The 24111-nt window shown below is 47.7% G+C and overlaps 1 protein-coding gene across 4 annotated transcripts in view; it reads right to left on the bottom strand.

Annotated features, from left to right (window-relative positions):
- HMGXB3 (HMG-box containing 3) overlaps positions 1-24111 on the bottom strand; it is a 70892-nt gene that overhangs the window by 44485 nt on the left and 2296 nt on the right. For all 4 annotated transcript variants that reach the window (XM_066590380.1, XM_066590382.1, XM_066590381.1 and 1 more), the window contains exons 2-5: positions 15418-15559; positions 14395-14569; positions 9401-9892; positions 3550-3648 (exon numbers count right to left, since the gene is read on the bottom strand). In XM_066590380.1, the coding sequence (XP_066446477.1) occupies positions 3550-3648; positions 9401-9892; positions 14395-14569; positions 15418-15557 (906 nt within the window). In that variant the 5' untranslated portion in view covers positions 15558-15559. The remainder of the gene's footprint in view (positions 1-3549; positions 3649-9400; positions 9893-14394; positions 14570-15417; positions 15560-24111) is intronic.

Below are 24111 nucleotides of genomic sequence, written 5' to 3'. Positions count from 1 at the left end.
TACAAGTAATTCTGAGCCAAAGCTGGTATTGATATCAGTGGGGGATATTTACTAAGTGGCGTGCAGCAGAAAGGTAACTCAGTTTGAAGGGCTGCAAAACGTTTTCCGGTCTGAGGGCCACATTGCCTTACTGAACCACTTCCAAGGACCAAAGACCAATCTGAGTATACTTATACTTATGGTACTCACTTATGGTATATTCCAAGAATATGCCACAATAAATCGAACTTAGCTCCATTTCTGAGACGCTCACCTATTGAGCGAATGGGGGGGGGGGGGTAGTCTCCTTTCCCCCAATCAGCACTTGAAAGAGGAGGACACAATGCATGCAGATCTCCCTATTGTAGAGACCCAGACATGACTACACAGGGCACCCTTAGTACTTGTCCTAATATATAGGAGACCAGACATGACTACACAGGGCACCCTTAGTACTTGTCCTAATATATAGAGAAACCAGACATGGCTACACAGGGCACCCTTAGTACTTGTCCTAATATATAGGGACCAGACATGACTACACAGGGCACCCTTAGTACTTGTCCTAATATATAGGGACCAGACATGACTACACAGGGCACCCTTAGTACTTGTCCTAATATATAGGAGACCAGACATGACTACACAGGGCACCCTTAGCACTTGTCCTAATATATAGGGACCCAGACATGGCTACACCGTGCACCCCTAGTACTTGTCCCAATATATAGGGGACCCAGACATGGCTACACAGGGCACCCTTAGTACTTGTCCTAATACTGTATATAGGAGACCAGACATGACTACACAGGGCACCCTTAGTACTTGTCCTTATATATAGGGGACCAGACATGACTACACAGGGCACCCTTAGTACTTGTCCTTATATATAGACCCCACATGACTACACAGGGTACTCTCAGTACTTGTCCTTATATATAGGGACCAGACATGACTACACAGGGCACCCTTAGTATTTGTCCTAATATATAGGGGACCAGACATGACTACACAGGGCACCCTTAGTACTTGTCCTAATATATAGGAGACCAGACATGGCTATACAACCCACCATTAGTACTTCTCCTAATATATAGGGGGCCCAGACATGGCTACACAGGACACCCTTAGTACTTGTCCTAATATATAGGAGACCAGACATGACTACACAGGGCACCATTAGTACTTGTCCTAATATGTAGGAGACCAGACATGACTACACAGGGCACCCTTAGCACTTGTCCTAATATATAGGGACCAGACATGACTACACAGGGCACCCTTAGTACTTGTCCTAATATATAGGGACCAGACATGACTACACAGGGCACCCTTAGTACTTGTCCTAATATATAGGAGACCAGACATGACTACACAGCGCACCCTTAGTACCTGTCCTAATATATAGGAGACCAGACATGACTACACAGGGCACCCTTAGTACTTGTCCTAATATATAGGGGACCAGACATGACTACACAGGGCACCCTTAGTACCTGTCCTAATATATAGGGACCAGACATGACTACACAGGGCACCCTTAGTACCTGTCCTAATATATAGGGGACCCAGACATGACTACACAGGGCACCCTTAGTACTTGTCCTAATATATAGGGGACCAGACATGGCTACACAGGGCACCCTTAGTACTCAATCATAGAATGGTAGAGTTGGAAAGGACCCCCAGGGTCATCGGGTCCGACCCCCTGCTCAGTGCAGGATCACTAAAGCATCTCAGACAGATGTCTGTCCAGCCTCTAAAGACTTCAATTGAAGGAGAACTCACCACCTCCCTCTTGTCTGTTGAACTTGTCTGTGCCTGTTACCCTGCTATGTGCCACTAACTGGTCTCTTCCTGTTACCCTGCTATGTGCCACTAACTGGTCTCTTCCTGTTGCCCTGCTATGTGCCACTAACTGGTTTCTTCCTGTTGCCCTGCTATGCTCCACTAACTGGTCTGTGCCTGTGGCCCTGCTATGTGCCACTAACTGGTCTGTGCCTGTGGCCCTGCTATGTGCCACTAACTGGTCTGTTCCTGTTGCCCTGCTTTGTGCCACTAACTGGTTTCTTCCTGTTGCCCTGCTATGCTCCACTAACTGGTCTGTGCCTGTGGCCCTGCTATGTGCCACTAACTGGTCTGTGCCTGTGGCCCTGCTATGTGCCACTAACTGGTCTGTGCCTGTTGCCCTGCTATGTGCCACTAACTGGTCTGTGCCTGTGGCCCTGCTACGTGCCACTAACTGGTCTGTGCCTGTGGCCCTGCTCTGTGCCACTAACTGGTCTGTGCCTGTGGCCCTGCTCTGTGCCTGTGGCCCTGCTATGTGCCACTAACTGGTCTCTTCCTGTTGCCCTGCTATGTGCCACTAACTGGTCTGTGCCTGTGGCCCTGCTACGTGCCACTAACTGGTCTGTGCCTGTGGCCCTGCTACGTGCCACTAACTGGTCTGTGCCTGTGGCCCTGCTCTGTGCCTGTGGCCCTGCTATGTGCCACTAACTGGTCTGTTCCCGTTGCCCTGCTATGTGCCACTAACTGGTCTGTTCCCGTTGCCCTGCTAAGTGCCATTAACTGGTCTGTGCCCGTTGCTCTGCTATGTGCCACTAACTGGTCTGTTCCTGTTGCCCTGCTAAGTGCCACTAACTGGTCTGTTCCTGTTGCCCTGCTATGTGCCACTAACTGGTCTGTTCCTGTTGCCCTGCTATGTGCCACTAACTGGTCTGTTCCTGTTACTCTGCTTTGTGCCACAAACTGGTCTGTTCCTGTTGCCCTGCTTTGTGCCACGCTTCTTCATTCTGACATAGAAACTACATGTAACCCGCCATGCACATATATTTCTGTGTCTGGATGATTGGGGCAGCACCGAATGGCATTGTAAGTCACATGTTGTACATCCGTGGCTTAAAAGGAAAAAAAAAAGTGTGGCTTAGGGAAAAAGGTGGCATAGCTCATTTCATGCCAACTTGCATTCATGCATTACCACAAAAGCACTGATATGATGTCTATGATAAGCAAACCAAGAGCTGGTATAAAGTTAGACAAAAGTGACCAAAGATGCACGAAAATTATTATATGGCCTGAGCTGCTGTGATAACTTTGGTACATCTAGTTTAGTTCCAAGCTACCTAAATTTATGACAGTATTAAAAGGGTTGGGCCACAATACAAATTATCCCCGTTCCACAGCTTATCCACAGGATAGAGGAGAACTTGTAATTGTGTTACAACCCCTTTACTAAGTCTACCCCAACGTCTGTGGTATAGATTTGTATGCAGCGCATTCTGCCCGTTGGCAGTGGCAGGTAGGTGCTACGACACCATCACGGCAAGCAGTTCAGTGTAGGACCTCTTTCCAGCAGTTCAGTGTAGGACCTCTTTCCGCTTTGGGCCTGAAAGTGGCCACATGAGACGCCCCTTTGGTGTGTAAATGGCTGCAGACATATAAATTAAAAAATGGTTTCATGTGCGGTGAAGTGCTGGAAGTACATAGTAATTGTCAAAAAGTGGTCTCCAAAGTGACATACATTGTTAGACATATTAGGCACATAGGAAGGTAAGACATGCCAGTACTCACCAATTTAATAGTTCGGGAGGGTTCTGTGATGGAGCGACTCGTCAGAGGCATCATAATATATTGGGAGGCGGGAGATGCAGCACAATGTTCATCTGTTTCCTGCGGGAGCGATAAATCGTAAATGCGAAGATAAAGACAAAAACAGATTGCGTGAGAAACCCAAATCCCCTCCTGACCCCGATTCTGTGTGGCCTTAGGCCTCCTGCACATGGGAGGATCTGCATTACGAAATCCAGAGCGGGATTCCGCACCAAATCCAGCCCAGAGCATGCTATGGGAATAAGCGATTTCCTGCCCACGAGCGGAAACAGATTGCGGTTTTCCGCTGGCGGGGAAGAAATGCTACGGTTTTGTGTAGGCTACGCACGGCCAGCTACCATTGAAGTCAATGAAAGCCATCCGTCCCGCGACCATTCTGCAATCACCATAGCGACGGTGTGATATCCTCTGTACTCAACATGTGCGCCGCCTGGCACATTCGCAGCAGAGGGGATGATGACGGAGAGGTAAGCTGAGGTCACCGGCTGGGCACCGGGTCAAACTCTGCTGCGGGAATCCAGCATGCGGGGTCCGGTCCGCCCATGTGCAGGCGGCCTAAATATAATATCTGGCGGAGCCCAATGTACCTAATAGATAAAGACTTATTCAATAACAAGGAGCAGATTTGGGGGATGTATTTACAAACAATCTAGAAGAGACGGGTCCACAATCTGCACTAAATAGAGGACGGTTCAAAGTGGTTTTATGACATACCTTAATCATTCATATAATCGTACGAGAGAGTAAGACTCTAGACAGGCATCAGCTAGAGCCACGTACTAGATGTGCGCTCGCTGCAAAACTACATTCTCTTGCGGACAGTTGGAGGGCAGGTACCCGTAGATCCTACTACCGTCTTTCCTTCCTTCCGTTCAGCCCTTTTAGATTCACAAGCCAAAATGGGCACACTCCCTGTCACTGGCAGCGCCGGACCTTACTAGGGCATCCACAGCGATCTGTCAGAGGTTGTCAACCTAATATCCTCCAGGATTAATCACAAGTTGCCTATCTTTGCGGCTCAGTCTTGGGACTCTCTAGCTTGAGCAGTGGACACACTTGCAATACCATGGACGGACTTTCAGTTCCCGTACATCTCTTCCCCCTTCTCAGTAATCCCGCAACTTCTCAAGAAGATCCAAGGTGGAAGGTCTTCCGGTAATTTTCATAGCCCCAAATTGGCCCCACCGTGCATGGTACGTAGACCTAGTCAAACTGCTAGTTGACTCTCCGTGGCCCCTCTTTCTTCGAAGCGATCTTCTCTTACAGGGACCCCTCTTCCACCCGAGTTTGTTCACGCTTCATTTAACGGCGTGATGGTAGAAGCCACAGTCTTGAGGGACTGTGGACTTGCAGAGCTGGTCATTCGGAATATCTTGAAGGCTAGGAAGCCTTTGTCCTCTTCCGATTTATCCTCTGTGAGCAGAAATGCAATTGGTTTCCGCTAGTGTGAGGGAAGAATCACGTTCCCATAGCATGCTATGAATGGTATATGCTACGGATTCCGCAATGCAAATCTGACCATGTGCGGCGGCTTAAGGCAACTACATAGTCTTTTCTGAACACCTTTTCAAAGTTATACCGGGTGTATATGTTTGCATCTGCTGACACCTCCTTCAGTCGTAGAGCTTTGTCGATGGCTATAGGCTGTCCACATGCGTCTTGATATATCTTCCCGCCCCCAGGGACTGCTGTTGAACGTCCCATGGTCAAAAGAGTGTCCACCCAATGATACGGATGAGAAAGCAAGATTTCTGTACTCCTTGTAAAATCTCTTTCTTGTCTCGTTTATTGGGGAAGCAGCACCCACCCAGTTGGGTATGAGTCTCTTTTATATTTTTCCTCCTTGTTGAAGTGTTTCCTGTGTGTAGCACACGGTGCCGTCCTAACTTATAGATTTATCACGTTGTGTATTTACTGTGTTATTTTGCATACCTTATTTGGCTGCTCCTACTGCTTGCACACAAAATTGGTTAGCTTGGTGCCTGCAGGAGATACATGGCTAGTGGGAGGAGCTGACACTTTTTTCTGCTTAGTGTCCACCTCCTAGTGGCAGTAGCTATACCCCACAGACAAAGCTGTGCCCCCCAATGAACAAGACGAAAAAGAGATTTCATGGCGGGTATAAAAATCTTGTTTTTACACGGAACGATTGGATAAAAAATAAATTTGCTAGGTCGTTCTAATTTGCTGCGCAGTGTAACTGTTCAGTAAACGCGCCAATGATTGAATGAGGAACGATAATTTGTTCACTTATTAATTTTATGAAAGCATAAAAACCATCATTGGTTCGTTCACTAATTGGTCGGTTTAAATACCGATTGTTCAGTCGTTCTTGTGTTTAACCCTTTCCAATCCACTGTCTGACGTCTGAAGACATTATGATTTAAGGCTGTACAGCTCCGATGTTGGTAGACGTCCGTCGGGGTTCTCTTACTGTATATTGCCGGCCTCACTGCTGTCGGAGCCTATCCAATGTGTCACCTCATGCAGTACTGGCTTTAGCCAGCAGATGGCGCTGTTGTATAACGGCAGAAAAAGAGTAAGCCCCCCTAGGTAAACCGGGATACAAATTGGATTGGAAAGGGTTAAACTGACACCCCGAGCGAACGAGTGAACTATGTCGCGGTTTGCTCTTGCAAACGATTCCTCGCTCCGTATAAAAAGTACCTTAGGTTCGATGCTGTGCCACACGGCAGTGTTCTTTCTTGTCGTTAGGCTTATAGGCAAATGGCGACACCGCAGTAGAAACCGTTTGCGTGCTTGAGTTTGCTAGGTGTGAATCCATTAAGTGCAACATGAATTCATTGGTCGCCAGGGACCGTAAAACTGTCAACGAGACACCCGGCGCTGCAATGTGGCAATAAATGGAACATACTGCTATGTGATAATAAACAGATTGTGTTCCCGTCTCTTGTAGATTGTAATCGCATCCACCTTATTGAATAATCCAGCATTAGTCTAATCTCGGCTCCTCCAAGCACAGACATAGCAATCCGCAGCTGCACATTTCTGGTATAGTTTAGGCTACTTCCTAAAGTAAATGTTCCATAAATCTGCCGGTCCGGTGCAGCTATGCCCCCTTCAATAAGCCGCTGGCTGCTTTCACAAAAGTGGTAAAGCTGGTGCGGAAAAGTTGCAAAATGTTTGCAGAAGCGGGACTTGCTGAAGAATAGCGTGCAGCGCTACGTAAATGTTGCTGAACGTTCGCTGCCAGTCCACTGCTTAGGTGCTATCCAAACCTATCATTATTTTCCCCGTCACAACAGCAGACACCTTGGCAAAACCAGACAAACCGCACTACAAGTCTAAGGCGTCCATCGGGGGCCAATGGTGTCCGTTGTACAACAGATCCATCAAAGTGTGAACAGAGCCTAAAGAAAAAAGTTCTCCACTTCCCTACAAATCCTGCCTGCAACTCTGGGCAAAGGTTCCTGCCATAAGCGCTACGACTGGGCACCGCCAGGCCATTGCTAATACAAAAGATGGCAGATCCAGTTCTCCGTAAGAGAATAGAGATCTAGGTGTCCACAGAACTCATTTTTTTCATCTTGGGGCTGACGAAGTGAGCGAACTCTGGGAGTTTTCCCTGTACTTCTCCTAAACCCCTCCTGTCCTTTCACGCATCACAAAACCCTCCCCTTTTCTCCAGTCATTTAACCCTTTGCAATCCAATTTTGGATTCAGGGTTTTCTAGGGGGCTTTCTCTTTCTGCCATTATACAATGGCGCCATCTGCTGGCTAGAGCCAGTACTGCGGTATGGGACATGCTGGAGAAGCCCCTGACAACAGAGCGGCCAGTAATCTACAGCAAGAATACCCTGCCGGATGTCTTACAACATCGGAGCTGTACAGCCTTCAAATCAGAATGTCTTCAAACATCAGACAGTGGATTGGAAAGGGTTAAAATAGCCTTCCCATAGCATCCAGCACATGCGCCCCACACAGGAAGACAGCAGGTAGGACACGTAAGGAAAAGGATGTATTTTGATCACACGCTCCTCTGACATACCGACCACTTTGGGAGTGTTTAGACAAGTGATGTAGGGATCAGGAGGCCATTACCACTGAGTACCAATGCACGTTGGGAGCTAATGGTGGTGAAAATGGTGTAGAGGGCTATCTGATTATCTCATCCTAATAATTAAGCCAGCCCCCTCTTCAGCTCTGTATCAGCTATGACAGTTAACTTATTTATTAAACCGAACAATCAGCCCCCCCCCCCCCCCCCATGATGTGACGGGCGCAGAGAGACTCCATACCAAGTGACCCGATGTCAGAACTGGGGCATAAGTGGAGTTTTGACACTGTGGGTCCACGTAAGTATTTTGACTCCCTGAATAACCCTCTAAAGGTTTTTTTCAGGCAAAAAACTATTGATGACCTATCCTCAGGATAGAACGTCAATAGTTAATCGCTGGCAACTCCAACGCATGGGATCCCCAGCAATCACCTGATCGGCCGGCCAGGATGTGCGCCATAGGAGACGGGATCAGAAGTGATCTAGCTGACTTCACATCCATTAAAATCAATGGGAGCTGAAGCAGTTATTACACTTCCGCCACTTCTGTCTCCAACACCGGGCAGAGGCGTGGAAGTGTAATAGCCGACTTCAGCTCCCATTAATTTTAATGGGAATGAAGCCAGCTAGCCCACTCCCGGTCCCTTCTCCTACGACACAGGTTTGGCCTGCTGCACTGATAGCCAGGCTGGTCGATCAGGTAATTGCCAGAGATCCCGTGTGGCGAGTCCCTGGCGATTAACTATTAATGACCTATCCTTAGATTGGTCTCCAATAGCTTTTGCCTGGAAAACCCCTAAAAAGTAAAAGTGACAGACCAGACCAATCCTTGCATTAAATAGCCAATCATTAGAGCAGACTGCATGTAATGTTACAGATTCCCTGCAGCTGACAAGCTATTTGGAGCTTCCCCAACTGATGACAGATGTCCGAACCTAAACATAACGGAAATGCACAAAAAAATATTCCCGCAAGGCCTTACTTAACCCTTTCCAATCCACTGTCTGACGTCTAAAGACATTATGATTTAAGGCTGTGCAGCTCCGATCGTGGAAGACGGCCGTTGGGGTTCTCTTACTGTATATTGCCAGCCTCTCTGCTGTTGGAGCCTATCCAATGTGTCACCTCATGCAGTACTGGCTTTAGCCAGCATATAGCGCCGATGTATAACAGCAGAAAAAGAGTAAGCCCCCTAGGAAAACCAGCATACAAATTGGATTGGAAAGGGTTAAAGGGGTTGTCCAGGGAGGTAAAATCCTTACCTGAACCTGTAGTGTCAGAACCCCCATTTCTGGCCTGGTTCCGATACTGGTTTGCATCTTATGGACTCTCTCTGCACCCATCATACCATTGAGGGGGCTGTTCTACTCTTCTTAATAACCAAGCCCGCCCCCTTGGCTGTCTCGGCATCATTCAGGACAAACAAGGGGGCTGGTCATTAGGATGAATAGAACAGCCAGCCCCCTACGATGACGTAACAAGCATAGAGAGAGAGTCCACGCCACGATGACCGCGAGTCAGAACCAGGCCAGAAGAGGAGGTTTCGACACCACAGGTCTTGGTAGGGATTACACCTCCATGGACAACCCCTTTAATCTGCTCCTCTATTTATTCTTTAAAGGATAAATATCTGTAAATCCGGCTGCAGACATAAGACAGTAGGGCAAACAATCATTTGGTCAACGGCTCTTTCCATTTACGAGGCCTGACTCAAATAGGCATGTTACCTCCATGGATTAATGGAGACAAGTGGCTCACAAACCTTATTTTACATGCTCCATCTTTTTGTATTACCTGGATCGCCATAACTGTGAGAACAGACATTTCCGACTGTGTGAGGGCGATGCCTCCGTCTTCCTCGATGACCACGTTGGCGGCTGGGTAAGCACTTGACTCCCCGATTTCTAAAGTAGCATCATTAAGGATAATTTCTCCTGCCAGCTTCTCGGGCAGTTGGGTATATAGGCCCCTGGGAACAACTTCTTGTACTGTGTTTGCCGAAGTGAAACTTGCCCTTTCCGCTGCTAGGCCTTCTACCTCCGCCAACTGTTCAGAAAGGTTAATTTGTCCCGAGTCCAATGTAATGATGCTTTGACCTCCATTATGGGATAAAGCAGCAGAAGGGGCCAGGACCGACGTCTCTCTCGGCTGAGTGACGCAGATATCTAGACGTTGATGTTCGTCCTCGGGGATCCTCTTGGGTATCAGGATGTATTCTGACCGAGGGAGGATCTTTCTAAAGCCTGGGACGTCGGATATCATGGTGGACATGCTGGATTTAATGTTCTGTTCGGAGAAGAACAAAGTTGAAAATGTTTGACCGTTTCTATTATTCTTGGTTGGGTTCCGTTCACACTGGCATTCAGCTTCACCATTCGTTTTTCCAGTTTTCATACACAAATGATGTATATAAAAATATCAACATTTTCTAAATAGACTTTGTAACTTATTTTACACTGATCCTGAGTTATAGCCTATATCACACATGTCAAGCACAAGGCTCGCGGGCCGAATCTGGCCCGCCACCTCATTTTCTGTGGCCCGCCGGCTGTGCAGCAAGTTCCCTCACCCTCCGTACTGCTGTCAGTATCAGATCGTCTATCGGCTTGTTCTGTTTAGCAGAGCAGACAAAAACAGATGAGTGCCGATAGCACACTGACAATGGCTGCGGAGGAGGGAAGAACCCTGCAGATAACATTATCTCTGGTGCGAGGAGAGCGGCGCTGAGGAGGAGCAGCTGCAGGATGAGAGACGGTCAGCGCGGAACTCCTCTCACTGGCCCTCCCTCTGTTCATGGCAGCAGATCTGGGTAGACATCAGGGTCCCAAGTATAAGGAAGGCCCCATAAAGGACTGAGAGCAGCCGGTATACCTGCCATTGGGACCATTGTGTATAAAAATGCAAAAGTGTCTGTGTGTGTGTGTGTATATATATATATATATATATATATATATATATATATATAAAGTGTACGCCTGCGTGTATGTATGCATGCATGCATATATATATATATATATATATATATATATATATATATTTATATATATATATAAAATCATGTGCATCTGTGCGTGTATATATATTTATATATAAAAGTGTGCGTATATCATGTATATATAAGTGTGCGCCTGTTCGTGCATATATATTTATTTACTATCATGTGCACCTGTGCGTGTATTTATATATGTATAATCCTGTGCGTCTGTGTGTGTGTGTACACACACACATATATATGTAAGTGACCCCCACAAAAATATTTATTATATATATATTATATATATACACACACATACACATAGGGACCCTTTTACCACTGGGGTCACTATGGGGGCCTTATAACTACTGGGGCCACTATGGGGGACCCTATTACCACTCTGGCCACTATGGGATTTGCTATTACCATACGGTCTATACTATTACAATCGGCCCTTTGAAGGCAACCATAAGACTGATGTGGCCCTCGGTGAAAATGAGTTTGACACCCCTGGCCTATATGATGCAGTGCAGCTGCGTTTATAATTCTGCAGGCCTCAGAGCTGAAATCACCCAACAATCCTGGCTGGGTCAATGGCTGCATAGATATTTATTTGATGATCTGCATACTGGAAACAGCAATCCACAAAACCTTCCATGGCTAGATAAACCCAAGGTCTAGAATAGTTGGTTTATCCCTGCAATTGGCGTTGTATAGTAATTTAAAGCGGTCATCCAAAATTCAAATTTTATCACATAGCAATAGAATAGGTGATAAATATCTGATCGGTGGGGGTTCTCTGCGGTGAGACCTCCACCGATCCCAAGAAACATAGTTCCATATCCACCCTTCTCATCACCGGTGGCTGCTTCCATTGGCAGAGCGTAGAGAGTAAGTGAAGCGGCATTCGCACATTTGTGGCATGGCTCCATTTATTTCAATGGGACTGATGGAAATAGTTTAATACAAGGGATCGGCTGAGGATTAATGGAATGGCACTGTATGCGTGGCCACCCCTCCAATAAATATCCCTGACACTGTGACGGGTGTAGTGGGCCCACAGTGAGGAGGAGAGGGGGACAGGAGACCCAGTTTCTTAGAATCGGTGGATAGGGGATACAGTTGATTTTAGGATAATCCATTTAGGCTGCCTGCACACGAGTGGAAATTCCGCGGCGGGATTTCCCATGGAATTTCCGCTGCTGGAAGCCTGCATAGGATTGCGTTAACAAACGCGATCCTATGCAGACGGACGCGATTTGGCCGCACAAAATATCGCGCGGCAAACAAATCGCGGCATGCTCTATTTCTGTGCGGGGCTCGCGGAGCCTCGCACAGAAATGTCACTCACCCATCGCCGGCTCCGGTCGGCGCATGCCCGGCAAGCCGGCACATCAAACAGCTGGAGCTGGCGGGCGCGGGTGAGTACGCACTGGTCCCTGCAGGCCCTCGGGTCGGGTCCCGCGGCAAGAATCTCGCGGCCGGATCCGACCCGCCCGTCTGCAGGCGGCCTTAACGAAAGGAAAAAAGAACTGCTGTGTTGAATCGCATGGGAAAATAACCAATATATTTCAGTGAGTTACTTTACATGTGCAATTGTTTGCTTGAACCGATAGTACGAGATCGAAAAATTGTAGTGTGTCTTATTCTTGGGCAATATCATCCATTATTTGCTCCATTGCGCTCAAATATACATGTGATTGTTTTTGCGAGCGTGATTTTATTTTTTCCCATAGAAACAACAAGCAATTTTTCGCGCACGTGAAAAATGCATGTGCAGTGATGTGAATAAGCTGCAAAACCAAGCAGAGCCTCCACGAGATCTATGGTGCTGGGCCTGGTAGGCAATGAAGAGGTTGGTTAGATGCCAGGAGTCAGATCTCCAACGTTTTAACATTGATCACCTTCATCAAAATCCAAGTCCCAGAAAACGTCTTCAAAGGGGTTGTACCAGAATTTCAAGTCATCCCCTATTCACAGGCTATGGTGTAACTTGCTGATCACTGGGGGTCCCGTGAACCCAGTCCTCTTCAACCCCCCGCAGAAAGGAGGAGACAGAAGAAAGTGCTGGTCATAGCACCCCGTTCACTTTTTAATGGGTCTGCGGCACCCACTCCGCGATTTCTGTCAGCCCCATTGAAATCAATGGAGTGCTGATCATGCATGCTTAGTTAGCGTTCCCTTCATGCGGACATCGTTGGGGAGGGGGAGAAGTGACTCCCGTAGTGACCAGGAGAGCATGGCACACAACTTCTGTGAACAGGGGGATAACTTGAAATTCTGGTTTAACCACTTTAAATATCTGCACTCTCTGAGAGTATGTATAGTGGCCTGAAGGGTCCTACAAGACAGCCACACAAGCGTAAGTCATTAAATACCTGGCTATGTGCTCCTACGGAGACATACAAGGTATCTACAGCGGAGAGAACCTGCCTCTCCCCCCTACCCCACCCCTTCTTCTTGGGCTTAAACTAGTCTGCCGGTAACAGCTTGCTTTGGATTGGCTGCTGCCAAAGAAAATCCCTGATTGGTAGAGGGAGGAGAAGATACAGGAGCGGGAAAATGAGACAGGATGTGAGGTGTGGTTAGTAGGAAAGAGTGCGGGAAGCAGGCGGAAGTGAAGGAGGAGTTAGGAGAGAGGTTGGAGGTTGTCATCAGGAGGTGGACGAGAGAAGAGGTGTGCAGCCGTGCTGCTGAAGTGAACGTTGCTGGAGTGGAGAGCAGGAGCATCAAAAGCTACAGAATCAAGCGCAGCGTGGAGGAAAACAGAACCGGGAACCGTCTACACCAGTGTTCCCCAACTCCAGTCCTCAGGGACCGCCAACAGGTCATGTTTTCAGGATTTCCTCAGTGTTGCACAGGTGATGTAATTATTGTCGGTGCTTCAAACATTGCACAGGGGTCCTTACTATAGGATATCCTGAAAACATGACCTGTTGGTGGTCCCTGAGGACTGGAGTTGGGGACCCCTGGTCTACACAATAGTGAGTTGTACGAGCCCTTGTCAATGCAAAGCCAGGGAAACTGCAAGCGGCCCTATCATAGTTACTCCATCCTCTGCTAGGATAATCCTTTGGAAACAAACCCTCAGATAACTAAGACTGGTGGGATTCTTTCTTAGGTAACCTTAGACCAGAGAGAGAGAGCATCGAAGTGGAATTGTATGTGTAAGATAAGTCTGCCCCACTCTGAATTGTAACGGTTAATACGTGACTTTACAAAAAAGCTAGTAAACTGTGTACCTTTGGTTTGCAACAAAGCTAAGTGGACTTGCTTTAATTATTACAAAACCATCAACTGGAGTTCACCCCCTAAAAGGTACTGGCGTCACGTGACAACACTGTTAAAACGAACCGTTATCGCTACTGCAACTGTTCCCCTGCACGACCGAGTTAAGCCCCTTTGCGTGCCATTTCCGGCAGTGATCTCAGAGCCACCCGTGACATTTATCTTGTTTTCCCCCATGGTCTCCCCCACAACGGTTGGTCTCCGGCTCAGATGCTGCATATGAGTCCTGAAGGAAGTCTCACTCAAAGACTGTCCGCTATCATCTGTATCAGACTGCATAGAAGAAGGGCTACCAATCTTGGATTGAGACTATCCGCCAGTCTCAATGCTGAACAGACACTAGTAAAGTATCCGTCTCACTTATTCAGGTTCTGTCCCAGTTTCCATCAGCATGCAGTCTTTTGTATAAAGGATGAAAACCAGGAAGGAACAAGCGCTGGTTTCGCAAAATGTAATCTGAAACTAGCTTCAGTTGAAAACTAGAGAACCCCTTTAATGATGATCCCATAAACCAAGGAACACTCACAGAGTCCAGCCCTTCCTTCTCCAGCTTTGCTCGCTCCAGGTAATAGCTCTTTTCGGCCACACTGAGGAGTTTCCAGCTTTCGCTTATCTTCTTGTTGATCTCAGATTGGGGCAAGTGTGGCACCTCTTGTTGGACCTTCAGGTAGATGTCATAGTAGTAGAGGAGGTAAGCAGACCTGCAACACAAAGGTTTGTTATAGGTTAGCTACCACAGCTTCTTATATACAGGATGGGGGATAACCAGCTATTCAGTGGGGGGGTCTCACTGCTGAGACCCCTGCTGATCTGGAGAACGGGACTTCCATGTCCTGATCTGACTGCCGCTGCGGGGGTCACTGTGAATGTGAGAATGGACCGCTGGCCAAGCATGTGCGGTTGGAGCACCATTCATTTCAATAGGGCTGATTGAAATACCCAGGCAGCTGTCGCTCAGCTATCTCCGCAGTCCCAGGAGCGCTGCTGCACTTGCACGGTCGGCTCTCCATTCAGTTTTCCCATCCCTGCAGAGGTGCCAGAAGTGACTTGTAATTGTTGTACAACCCCTATAAGATGGATCGCACTAATAGGAACTGTGTTGCAGAAAAGAGTCATTACTGGACATGAAGTCCGTTTCAGGACGCCTGCACAGATTACAATACATGTAAAGCAAACCTACAGCAGAAAACCACACAAAGGCGCAGATTTCCTTGCAGTTTTGCTCGGGATTATTTTTTGTGCAAGCAAGGATAAAGGAAATTCTGAATTAAAGGGGTTCTGCCAAGTTATAAAGTTACTTTTATGATCAATGGGGTCTGAACACAGGGGCCCCCAAGGATCCCGAAGGCCTCTGCATGAATTAAGCTGCGGTCCCGCATGCTCCACTCATTCCAATGGGAGCGTCAGAAGTTGCAGAGGATGTTCGTGCACTACATGGATAGACCACTGATTTCAATGGATACCACGTAAGGTGGTGCAGCAGGAACTCTGAACGGTTTACAAGCAGACGACCCCTTTAAGTTCGGAGGTGTTGCTGTAATCCCCTTACCTGGGTTTCTTCACAGCCTCTCCTTGATCAGAGCAGCCTCTATATTTCTTCTTCTTTACTGGAGGCTTAGCAGGCACATAACTTTCCTCCATCTCTTCGGACACCACTGTCACCTCAGTACCGTCAAAAGGATCATCCATTTCTAAGGAAAGAGTTTGTTTAAAAAAATATGTTACCGCTCCGCGAAAAGCATGAATCAATGGAAAACTGGGTGTTACAACTTCCTCTGTCAAGGAGGCCCGTTTCTAGACACTCTAAGGGCCCTTGTAGACACAACGATTTTAGCTCAAAAATCGCTTAAAGCCATCTTTTGAGCGATAATCGTTGTGTCTAACTGCACTCGCAAAAATCAATAATAGTGGCAGCATAAAAAGGAGTAAAAAAATAAAATATAACCTTTATTTCTCCATGGTCATTTTTAGAAGGTAGACTGCTCCCTACTGATCCTCCTCGATCTCTCTGCAGCATTTGACACTGTTCACCACAAACGCCATCGGCCTAAAGGACGCTGCTCTCTCCTGGTTCTCCTCCTACCTATCTGAATGCTCCTTCAGTGTCTCCTTTGCTGGCTCCAGCAAACCTCCTTTTACCCTTGCTGTTGGGGTCCCCCAGGGTTTGTTCCTCAGCCCCCTCCTCTTTTCTCTATCTACACAGCCCCTATTGGACAAACCATCAGGCGATTTGGCCTCCAATAGCACCTCTATGCTGATGACACCCAGCTATACACCTCTTCCCGTGACATCTCTGCACCTTTACTCCAAAACATCACTGACTGTCTGTCCGCTGTCTCTAACACCATGTCCTCTCTCTACCTAAAACTAAACCTCTCTAAAACTGACTTACTGGTATTTCCACCCTCCACTAACCGACCTCCTCCTGACATCTCCATCTCAGTGTGTGGCACCATAACTCCTAGACAACATGCCCGCTGCCTTGGGGTCATATTTGACTCTGATCTCTCTTTTACCCCCTACATCCAATCCCTGGCCCGAACATGTCAGCTGCACCTCAAGAACATCGCAAGAATCCGCTCTTTTCTCACTGTGGACACACTAAAAACGCTTACTGTTGCCCTCATCCACTCCCGGCTCGATTATTGCAACTCGTTACTGATTGGCCTCCCCTGCACCAGACTCTACCCTCTTCAATCCATCCTGAATGTGGCAGCCAGGCTCATCTTCCTGTCCAGCCACTACTCGGATGCCTCTGCCCTGTGCCAGTCACTGCACTGGCTGCCCGTTAAATACAGAATTCAATTTAAACTCGCTACCTTCATCCACAAAGCCCTCCACAGCGCAGCGCCCCCCTATATCGCCTCCCTCATCTCAATCCATCACCCAGCCCGGGCTCTCCGCTCTGCTAACGAAACCAGACTGAGCGTCTCTGTAATTCAAACCTCTCATTCCTGCCTACAAGACTTCTCCAGAGCAGCACCGGTCCTCTGGAACGCACTACCCCCAAACTATCTGGGCAATCACTGACACACAAAACTTCACGCGTGCCCTAATAATGTCCTAGGACCGTTGACCCTTCAATAACCAAATTTGGTATAAGAGGCTTACGTGGATCAACAGACTGACCGGTTCAGTTGCGGTGAGTCCCCCTATACACCAGTTCCTCTTCTGTCTTTCCCACACACCACTGGAGCGCCGCTTCTGACCCATAATGTACCTCTTCAGGGAGGCATACCATATCTCCTAAACCAAACCCCTCTGTACCCCCCTGATAACATGCTCCCTGACCTACTGACTGCAATCCCTGCTAGCCAGAATCAAGTGGCACCTGCAGTCACACCGATTAGCCACTATACGGCCCAATTTGACTATTGTCTATGTGTATATCACCCCTCACTCTCCACCTCGCCATACTGTGCACATCTCCGGCCCCTTTACCTTCTGTATCACCCCATTATCTGTAGTATGTAAGCTCGTTGGAGCAGGACCCGCACCCCTACCGTCTCCATCAATTTGATTACTTCATGTAACTGTGGTCTTGTTTTTATTCCCCCTGTCTATGTAAGCACTGCAGAAAATGTTGGCGCTATATAAATAGATTACTTTTATAGTTGGGGGCCCTGTTACAGGTTTTGAATTGGGGCCCAGGAGCTAAAAGTTACGCCTCTGGGTGCAAGGGATAGACAGCAAACTGCAATTGTAAAAACCACCCTGCATCCAAGAGTGGGAGGGTAAAAAACTTCTGGCTTATTTAGCAAAAATGAAAACCCTACATCTAACATCCATTAGGGGCAAAGAAGACAGCGATAGGTTTCAGTACGAGCCTTCGTTATAGTATATAAAACGCACCTGAAGTACATTTTCTGGCATAAATTACACATAAAACGGTCAGTCCAGTGAAGCCACATCTCTTCCCAAAAGCTCCGCCACATTTTTGGAAAAGTAGCAGGATTGGTAAGGGTCGTAAGGAGAAGCATTGCAAATTTCTGCACAAATACCGCATTATGCAAAAAAGCTGTGACTTTTTTACTCCAGAAACTGGCACAAAATACTTTGCAAATACGTCCCAATGTGTTTTCATTACAAATTTCCGGTTGTTTGGTTTCTATTCTTGTAGGATTTTCCAAGACGCTGCAGACTGGAAGACCTTCTGTTAGTCTCCCTGCAGTGAACGGGTATTCACTGCCTCTCCATTGAGCTATTATAGAGGGCTGGACGATAGTGACGGGGAATGCTGGAGGTCAGATGGGCGGCTCAGCATCCAGTTGTCAAGTTATTTATGCATTTACAGTAGGAACAACAGAGAAACTGCACAATGTGGCATTCATTCTTTCATTGCCATTCTGCCCATCAGGAGGTTTCTGTTTTACCACCAAGGACATTTATCGTCTATCCACAGGCTAGGGGATAAATGTCTGATCACTACGAGTCCAACCACTGGGACCCCCAACGATCCAGAGAACGGTGAAGCCAGGTAGCGGAGTGCATTAATCTCCTCCTGTCTCATAAACATGAATGAAGCAATGGTCAGACACGGCACCGCCGCTCACATGGGGCAGTTGGGCTCCCAGTGATCAGATATTTATTGCCTATCCTGTGGATACCCGAGACATTCGTGTTATAGTGAGAACAATGGGTTTGGGGAGATGTATGGTTAGGTTGAAGCCTCCCCCACTGCTCTTGCTGCAGTGCAGTTCAAGAAAGACTTAAAGCCAATTTAAACACAACGATTATTGCTCAAAATTCATTCAAACAATGTCTTTTGAGTGATAATCATTGTGTGTAAATGCTACCATCATTAACTTTTTGGCCGAAGGATGATTTTTAGTTCAGCATAAAATCCATCATTCGGCCAGCCAGCTGATAGCAGGGACCGCACACTGTGATTCTCCACGGGAGCAGATTACATTGTATTCAGCTTCAGTTCCGCAGGAGAACAATGGAGCTGTATTTAGATAAAAGGTCACCCACATAGGAGAAGCGCTGAGCGAGAAGCCTGCAATCCAGGCGGGCATGAAGGCTTAAGTACCCTGTTGTACCGCCTCTAGCTTGGATACAAGATGTGATGTGGGGGGGATGGGGGCTCTAGTACCCTGTTGTACCACCTTCTATTGGCAATAAGTCTGGTGAACGGACAGACGCGGAGGTGTGGTAATGTTGCAGAGGCATTCTTGTGACCCCCTTGTGTGTGCGGCTGAACATTATCCTGCTGCCTCTTGGAAGCCGCCATGAGAGGAACACATGTGGCTGTAGGATGTCCTGAACATATCACCAAGATGCCATTGTCCCTTGTACCACTACTAGGGGGGACTGACTCTTGTATGTGATAGTCCACTCAGACCATCACACCAGCAGGGGGCAGTGTGCCTCTCCACAGCAGGGGCAAGATTGAGGCGCTCACTCGTAGGTCTCTAGACACAAACATGGCCGTCGTCAGCGTCCAATCTAAACTTGGATTCATTGGTGAAGACAACCCGGTTCCCACCTATAGTGCCCAGTTTCATTATTCACTACACCAGTGCAATCGGAGGCTACAGTGGATGTCAAAGGCAGTACACATATTGGGCGCCGTGAGACCAAATGTCCTTCAGCCAAGCGCCTGGAAATGGTTCAGACACAGATGCTGTAAGGATGGCGCCACCTGTCTCTAGATGGCAGACAGCAGTTGGAGCTGCTAGTGCTTGTCGAACGATCAAACAATCTTCTCTACTGGTGGTCTGTCAAGGGCGTCCAGAGTCTGGTCACTTTGTGTGTGTGGGTATTAGTGTATCTTGATGCCACCTGAACTAGGGGTTTGACAGGGCTTCCATGTAGGAATGCCCCTGTCAAATAGCTAGCTGCTGTTTGGTGCAAGATGTAAAGGTCCTGGAAGATCCTACCGGCATCAGTGAAAACCGAGTTTACTGAGCTGTGCATGCGGCGGCCGTTACTCACTGTCCCCCGTTGCTGTGGCCTCCCAGCATCACTCAGTCAGTGGTCCCCCCAGCGCTGTATGGCCTCCGTGGTGTGTTCCTGCTGGCGGTGGTCACACTTTTTTCTGGCCTGCGTGCTCTCCTCTGCAGACGTCTGTGTTGGGATCCCTGCTTTCCTCTGCGTGCGCTCTGCCCTCCGTCCTGCAGGCCCCGCAGGGAAGAAGGTTCACGCTGTGCTCTCCCTGCTGATGCCCCCCAACCCCGGCTACAGTGAATCACGCGGCTGCGGGGAAGGAGACAGCGAAGTGGTGTTCCTAGTCAGAGCCCCCACCCCCTCTCACCACTGTATGGTACGCCGTGGGGAAGGAGCTTGACGGCCCCGTGCTGCTGGCGCTGCATGCATGCAACGGGGGTCTCGGTATGTTTTTCCAACAACGCCTTGTCAGCGCTTAATGCTGCTCTGGGCAGTGAAGTAGTTTAACGGCGAAGTGGTGCTAGGGCTGGGTGCATGCAGCAGTAGCCGCTGTATGATTTTTCCATCTCCCCTTAGTGGGCTGCAAGGACCTGCAGCCCATCCAGCCTAACTACCAATCACTGACAGGGGGCGTCACCCCGTCAATCTTGACTCCACCAGGACTTCCTGGTGGCATCAAGATACACTAATACCGTGTGTGTGTGTGTGTCCGTCCGTGTGTGTGTCCTCACGCATCCACTGGTCCCAATGCCTAGCACTCTAGTTAGAACGGCCCAGGTGGCGGGCAAGTCGTTGATACAACCATCTAGCTTCTCGCATTTCAAAAAAAGCACCCCCCTCTCAAACTTGGTTAACTGGGTAAAACTGTCTGATTGCACTGTAGATTCAGGTCTTGTGGTCAACAAGCTCCATGCAAGCGGAAGAGGAGGTCACTACACACAAGGAGCCACCGAGAGCTTTTATAGGCCAAGGGGGGAACCACTTTTAGAGTCTCCGGTGACAAGACCGTTCATCTAATCACCACAAGTCTCATCATTTGTATATCTGCCCGAGATGGAACTGCAGGATGGGGTCTGCAGCAAAAACGACAACTTCTTCTGGGGGCACAGGAACGTTTTTGACAAGGAGTGTACATAAAATGCATGACTATAGTTTGGTCCTTACACATAACCATGAGCTGAATTGTATCTATAGTTGTGTTTGTCTTCTAATGAAGTTTTGGACCCAACTGAGCGCCGACTCACAATGGTGGTGATAACAGTGAAATTGGACCCCTTTTCACATTTTACTATGAGGATCCCATTGTTGTGTCACTGACCAGGACTTCCAGATGTCAGTGAAAAAGATAGCAGCCGTACTAATAGCTGGACCACTGATTTCCTGATAAAATAAACACTAGATTTTTTTCCGTTTTCAGAAGTCTGCTCAAGACGTTAAAGTGACCCTCGGTTTCAGGACGAAATTCTGTCCCAGGGCTAGAGGAGGCCTCCTGTTGGTCTTCTCTGTTGATGCTCCTCTGATCTGATGGTTCCACGTTCCGTCTTCAGCAATCTAAGATAGCTGATGCAATCCTCCCACTATACCTGCTGTCCGATTGGCTGGTGCTGCTCCCAAGATCAGTGCTGGCCAATCAGAAAGCAGAGCACAGTCTGCACTAGGTAATTAGGAAATGGCATTGGCCATTTTGGACAGCTGAAAACAGGATCCTGAATCGCTGGATTGAAAGGACATCAGCCTTGAACAACCGAAAAAGATTTCAGTCCAGGAACAGAATTTTGTCCTGAAACTGGAGAGTCGATTTAAAGGATTTGTGTCAGGTTGGCATCTCCAGTTCATTAGGGCATGCTCTATTAGGGCACTTGAACATAATAGAACTGGGACCCCTTCTATGTCCCAGAATGGAGAGTTGCTCAGCAAGAACAGCTCCTGTCCTCGCAGACCTTATGGAAAGACCATTCATATGAATGCTCTTGTAATTCCACACGTCTCCTATAGTGGCCGCTGCAGGGAAACTGCCTGCCTGCTAAATCAGCGGTTTGCTGGGAATACTTTGTCTACTAGACCCTACTTCGGTAGATAGATCGGAAAAAGGTGAAACTACGCCAAACCCAGTGAACAGAACTGAAAGTGCAAGAACCATTGGTGAATTTGACATAAACAAGCCCCTAACATGGTACTTAAGTCCTGCGATGACTGGTTGGACCAAGCCTACTGGATTACGTTCCGGCAGTATCTGATGAATCACCCAATGTGAATGAAACTTCAGTACCAACAATGTGTAGGCCTCCTGATTTCCGAATCTTCGCTAGAACTACGTACAACGAAGCTGTCAACATCCCCAGACGCTCACAAAGGAGTAACTTTGGATTCGCTTTGAGGATGAGGACTACTAAGGAACCAGAAGCCAAGTAAGAGACCTCTACCTTTATTATTATTTAGATCATTTATTCAAGTGTGACATGTTATTGACTGTGCGCCCCAAGTTGTGCCTGGGGACGATACCCTTAGCGAGGCTGTCTACCAGGGTTCTTAGATGGACTGTCTGAACCCTCGTTAGGTTTTATTGTTCCAATGACAAAGGCTCCAAAGAAGAAGCTCCATCTCAATCAAGTATAAAGACTTTAATGTTTGGTTTACACACCTGCATAACCCCAATTTTTGCTCTCAACAGGTGGATCATATAAAAATGTCTAAGTATGCCAAATGTTGTGTATAATGCTGTTGTATGCGAAGCTTCGGAATGGCACTATTTGTTGACTGTGGGGGGATTACATGTAGGGGCCTATAGCTCTTATGAAGTAGGTGGTTTTGTCCCTCTTCAAATCCCTGGCTAGATTGGAGATGACTTTAATATCCCAGACATTTTGTCACTTTCTCCAGCCATCAACCTGCTCTGCCCTCAGAAAAAAAAAACCTGCCGTGGACGGCTGTTCTCAAACAAGAGGGAGAAGTAGTGGCCTGAAAAGGGGCACTACATAGCGCCGCTTAGCTGTGGGGGCCGGTAATATAATAACTGGCCCTAGAGGTCTAATCTGATTCATTTTGCACAGGTGATGCAGGTAACCTAGCAACCAGTTAGGTCGTTCTTATTCCGCTGTACAGGATAGAGAAAATGCCTAGACTCAGGTGATGCAGGTAGCCTGACAACCGGGAAGGAAGAAAGGGGAGTCTGCTGTCCAGGGAGAAAAGGGAAATGCAGAGGAAAGATGGAGAGAGGAAGATAAAGGGATGTAGATATGAAGAGGGATGGAGAAAAGAAATTCAGAATAAACTCCCAGGATATAAAGGTGTTATACACAAGTGTCTCCATTGTTGCAAATTATATTAATTCACTGGTGACACCACCAGGTTTACTAAAAGTTAAGCAGAATATCTGACCCCATGTGTTATACAGCACCTCACTACAGAATATCGGACCCGTGTGTTATACAGCACCTCACTACAGAATATCTGACCCCGCGTGTTACACAGCACCTCACTACAGAATATCTGACCCCGTGTGTTATACAGCACCTCACTACAGAATATCTGACCCCGTGTGTTACACAGCACCTCACTACAGAATACCTGACCCCGTGTGTTATACAGCACCTCACTACAGAATATCTGACCCCGTGTGTTACACAGCACCTCACTACAGAATACCTGACCCCGTGTGTTATACAGCACCTCACTACAGAATACCTGACCCCGTGTGTTATACAGCACCTCACTACAGAATATCGGACCCCGTGTGTTATACAGCACCTCACTACAGAATATCGGACCCCGTGTGTTATACAGCACCTCACTACAGAATATCGGACCCCGTGTGTTATACAGCACCTCACTACAGAATACCTGACCCCGTGTGTTATACAGCACCTCACTACAGAATATCTGACCCCGTGTGTTACACAGCACCTCACTACAGAATATCTGACCCCGTGTGTTATACAGCACCTCACTACAGAATATCTGACCCCGTGTGTTACACAGCACCTCACTACAGAATATCTGACCCCGTGTTACACAGCACCTCACTACAGAATATCTGACCCCGTGTGTTATACAGCACCTCACTACAGAATATCTGACCCAGCGTGTTATACAACACCTCACTACAGAATATCTGACCCCGTGTGTTATACAGCACCTCACTACAGAATATCTGACCCCGTGTGTTACACAGCACCTCACTACAGAATATCTGACCCCGTGTGTTATACAGCACCTCACTACAGAATATCTGACCCAGCGTGTTATACAGCACCTCACTACAGAATATCTGACCCAGCGTGTTATACAGCACCTCACTACAGAATATCTGACCCAGCGTGTTACACAGCACCTCACTACAGAATATCTGACCCCG

The sequence above is a fragment of the Eleutherodactylus coqui genome, chromosome 2, assembly GCF_035609145.1.
Source record: "Eleutherodactylus coqui strain aEleCoq1 chromosome 2, aEleCoq1.hap1, whole genome shotgun sequence".
Classification (NCBI taxonomy): Eukaryota; Metazoa; Chordata; class Amphibia; order Anura; family Eleutherodactylidae; genus Eleutherodactylus; species Eleutherodactylus coqui.
This window is presented reverse-complemented; position numbering and strand designations above follow the sequence as displayed.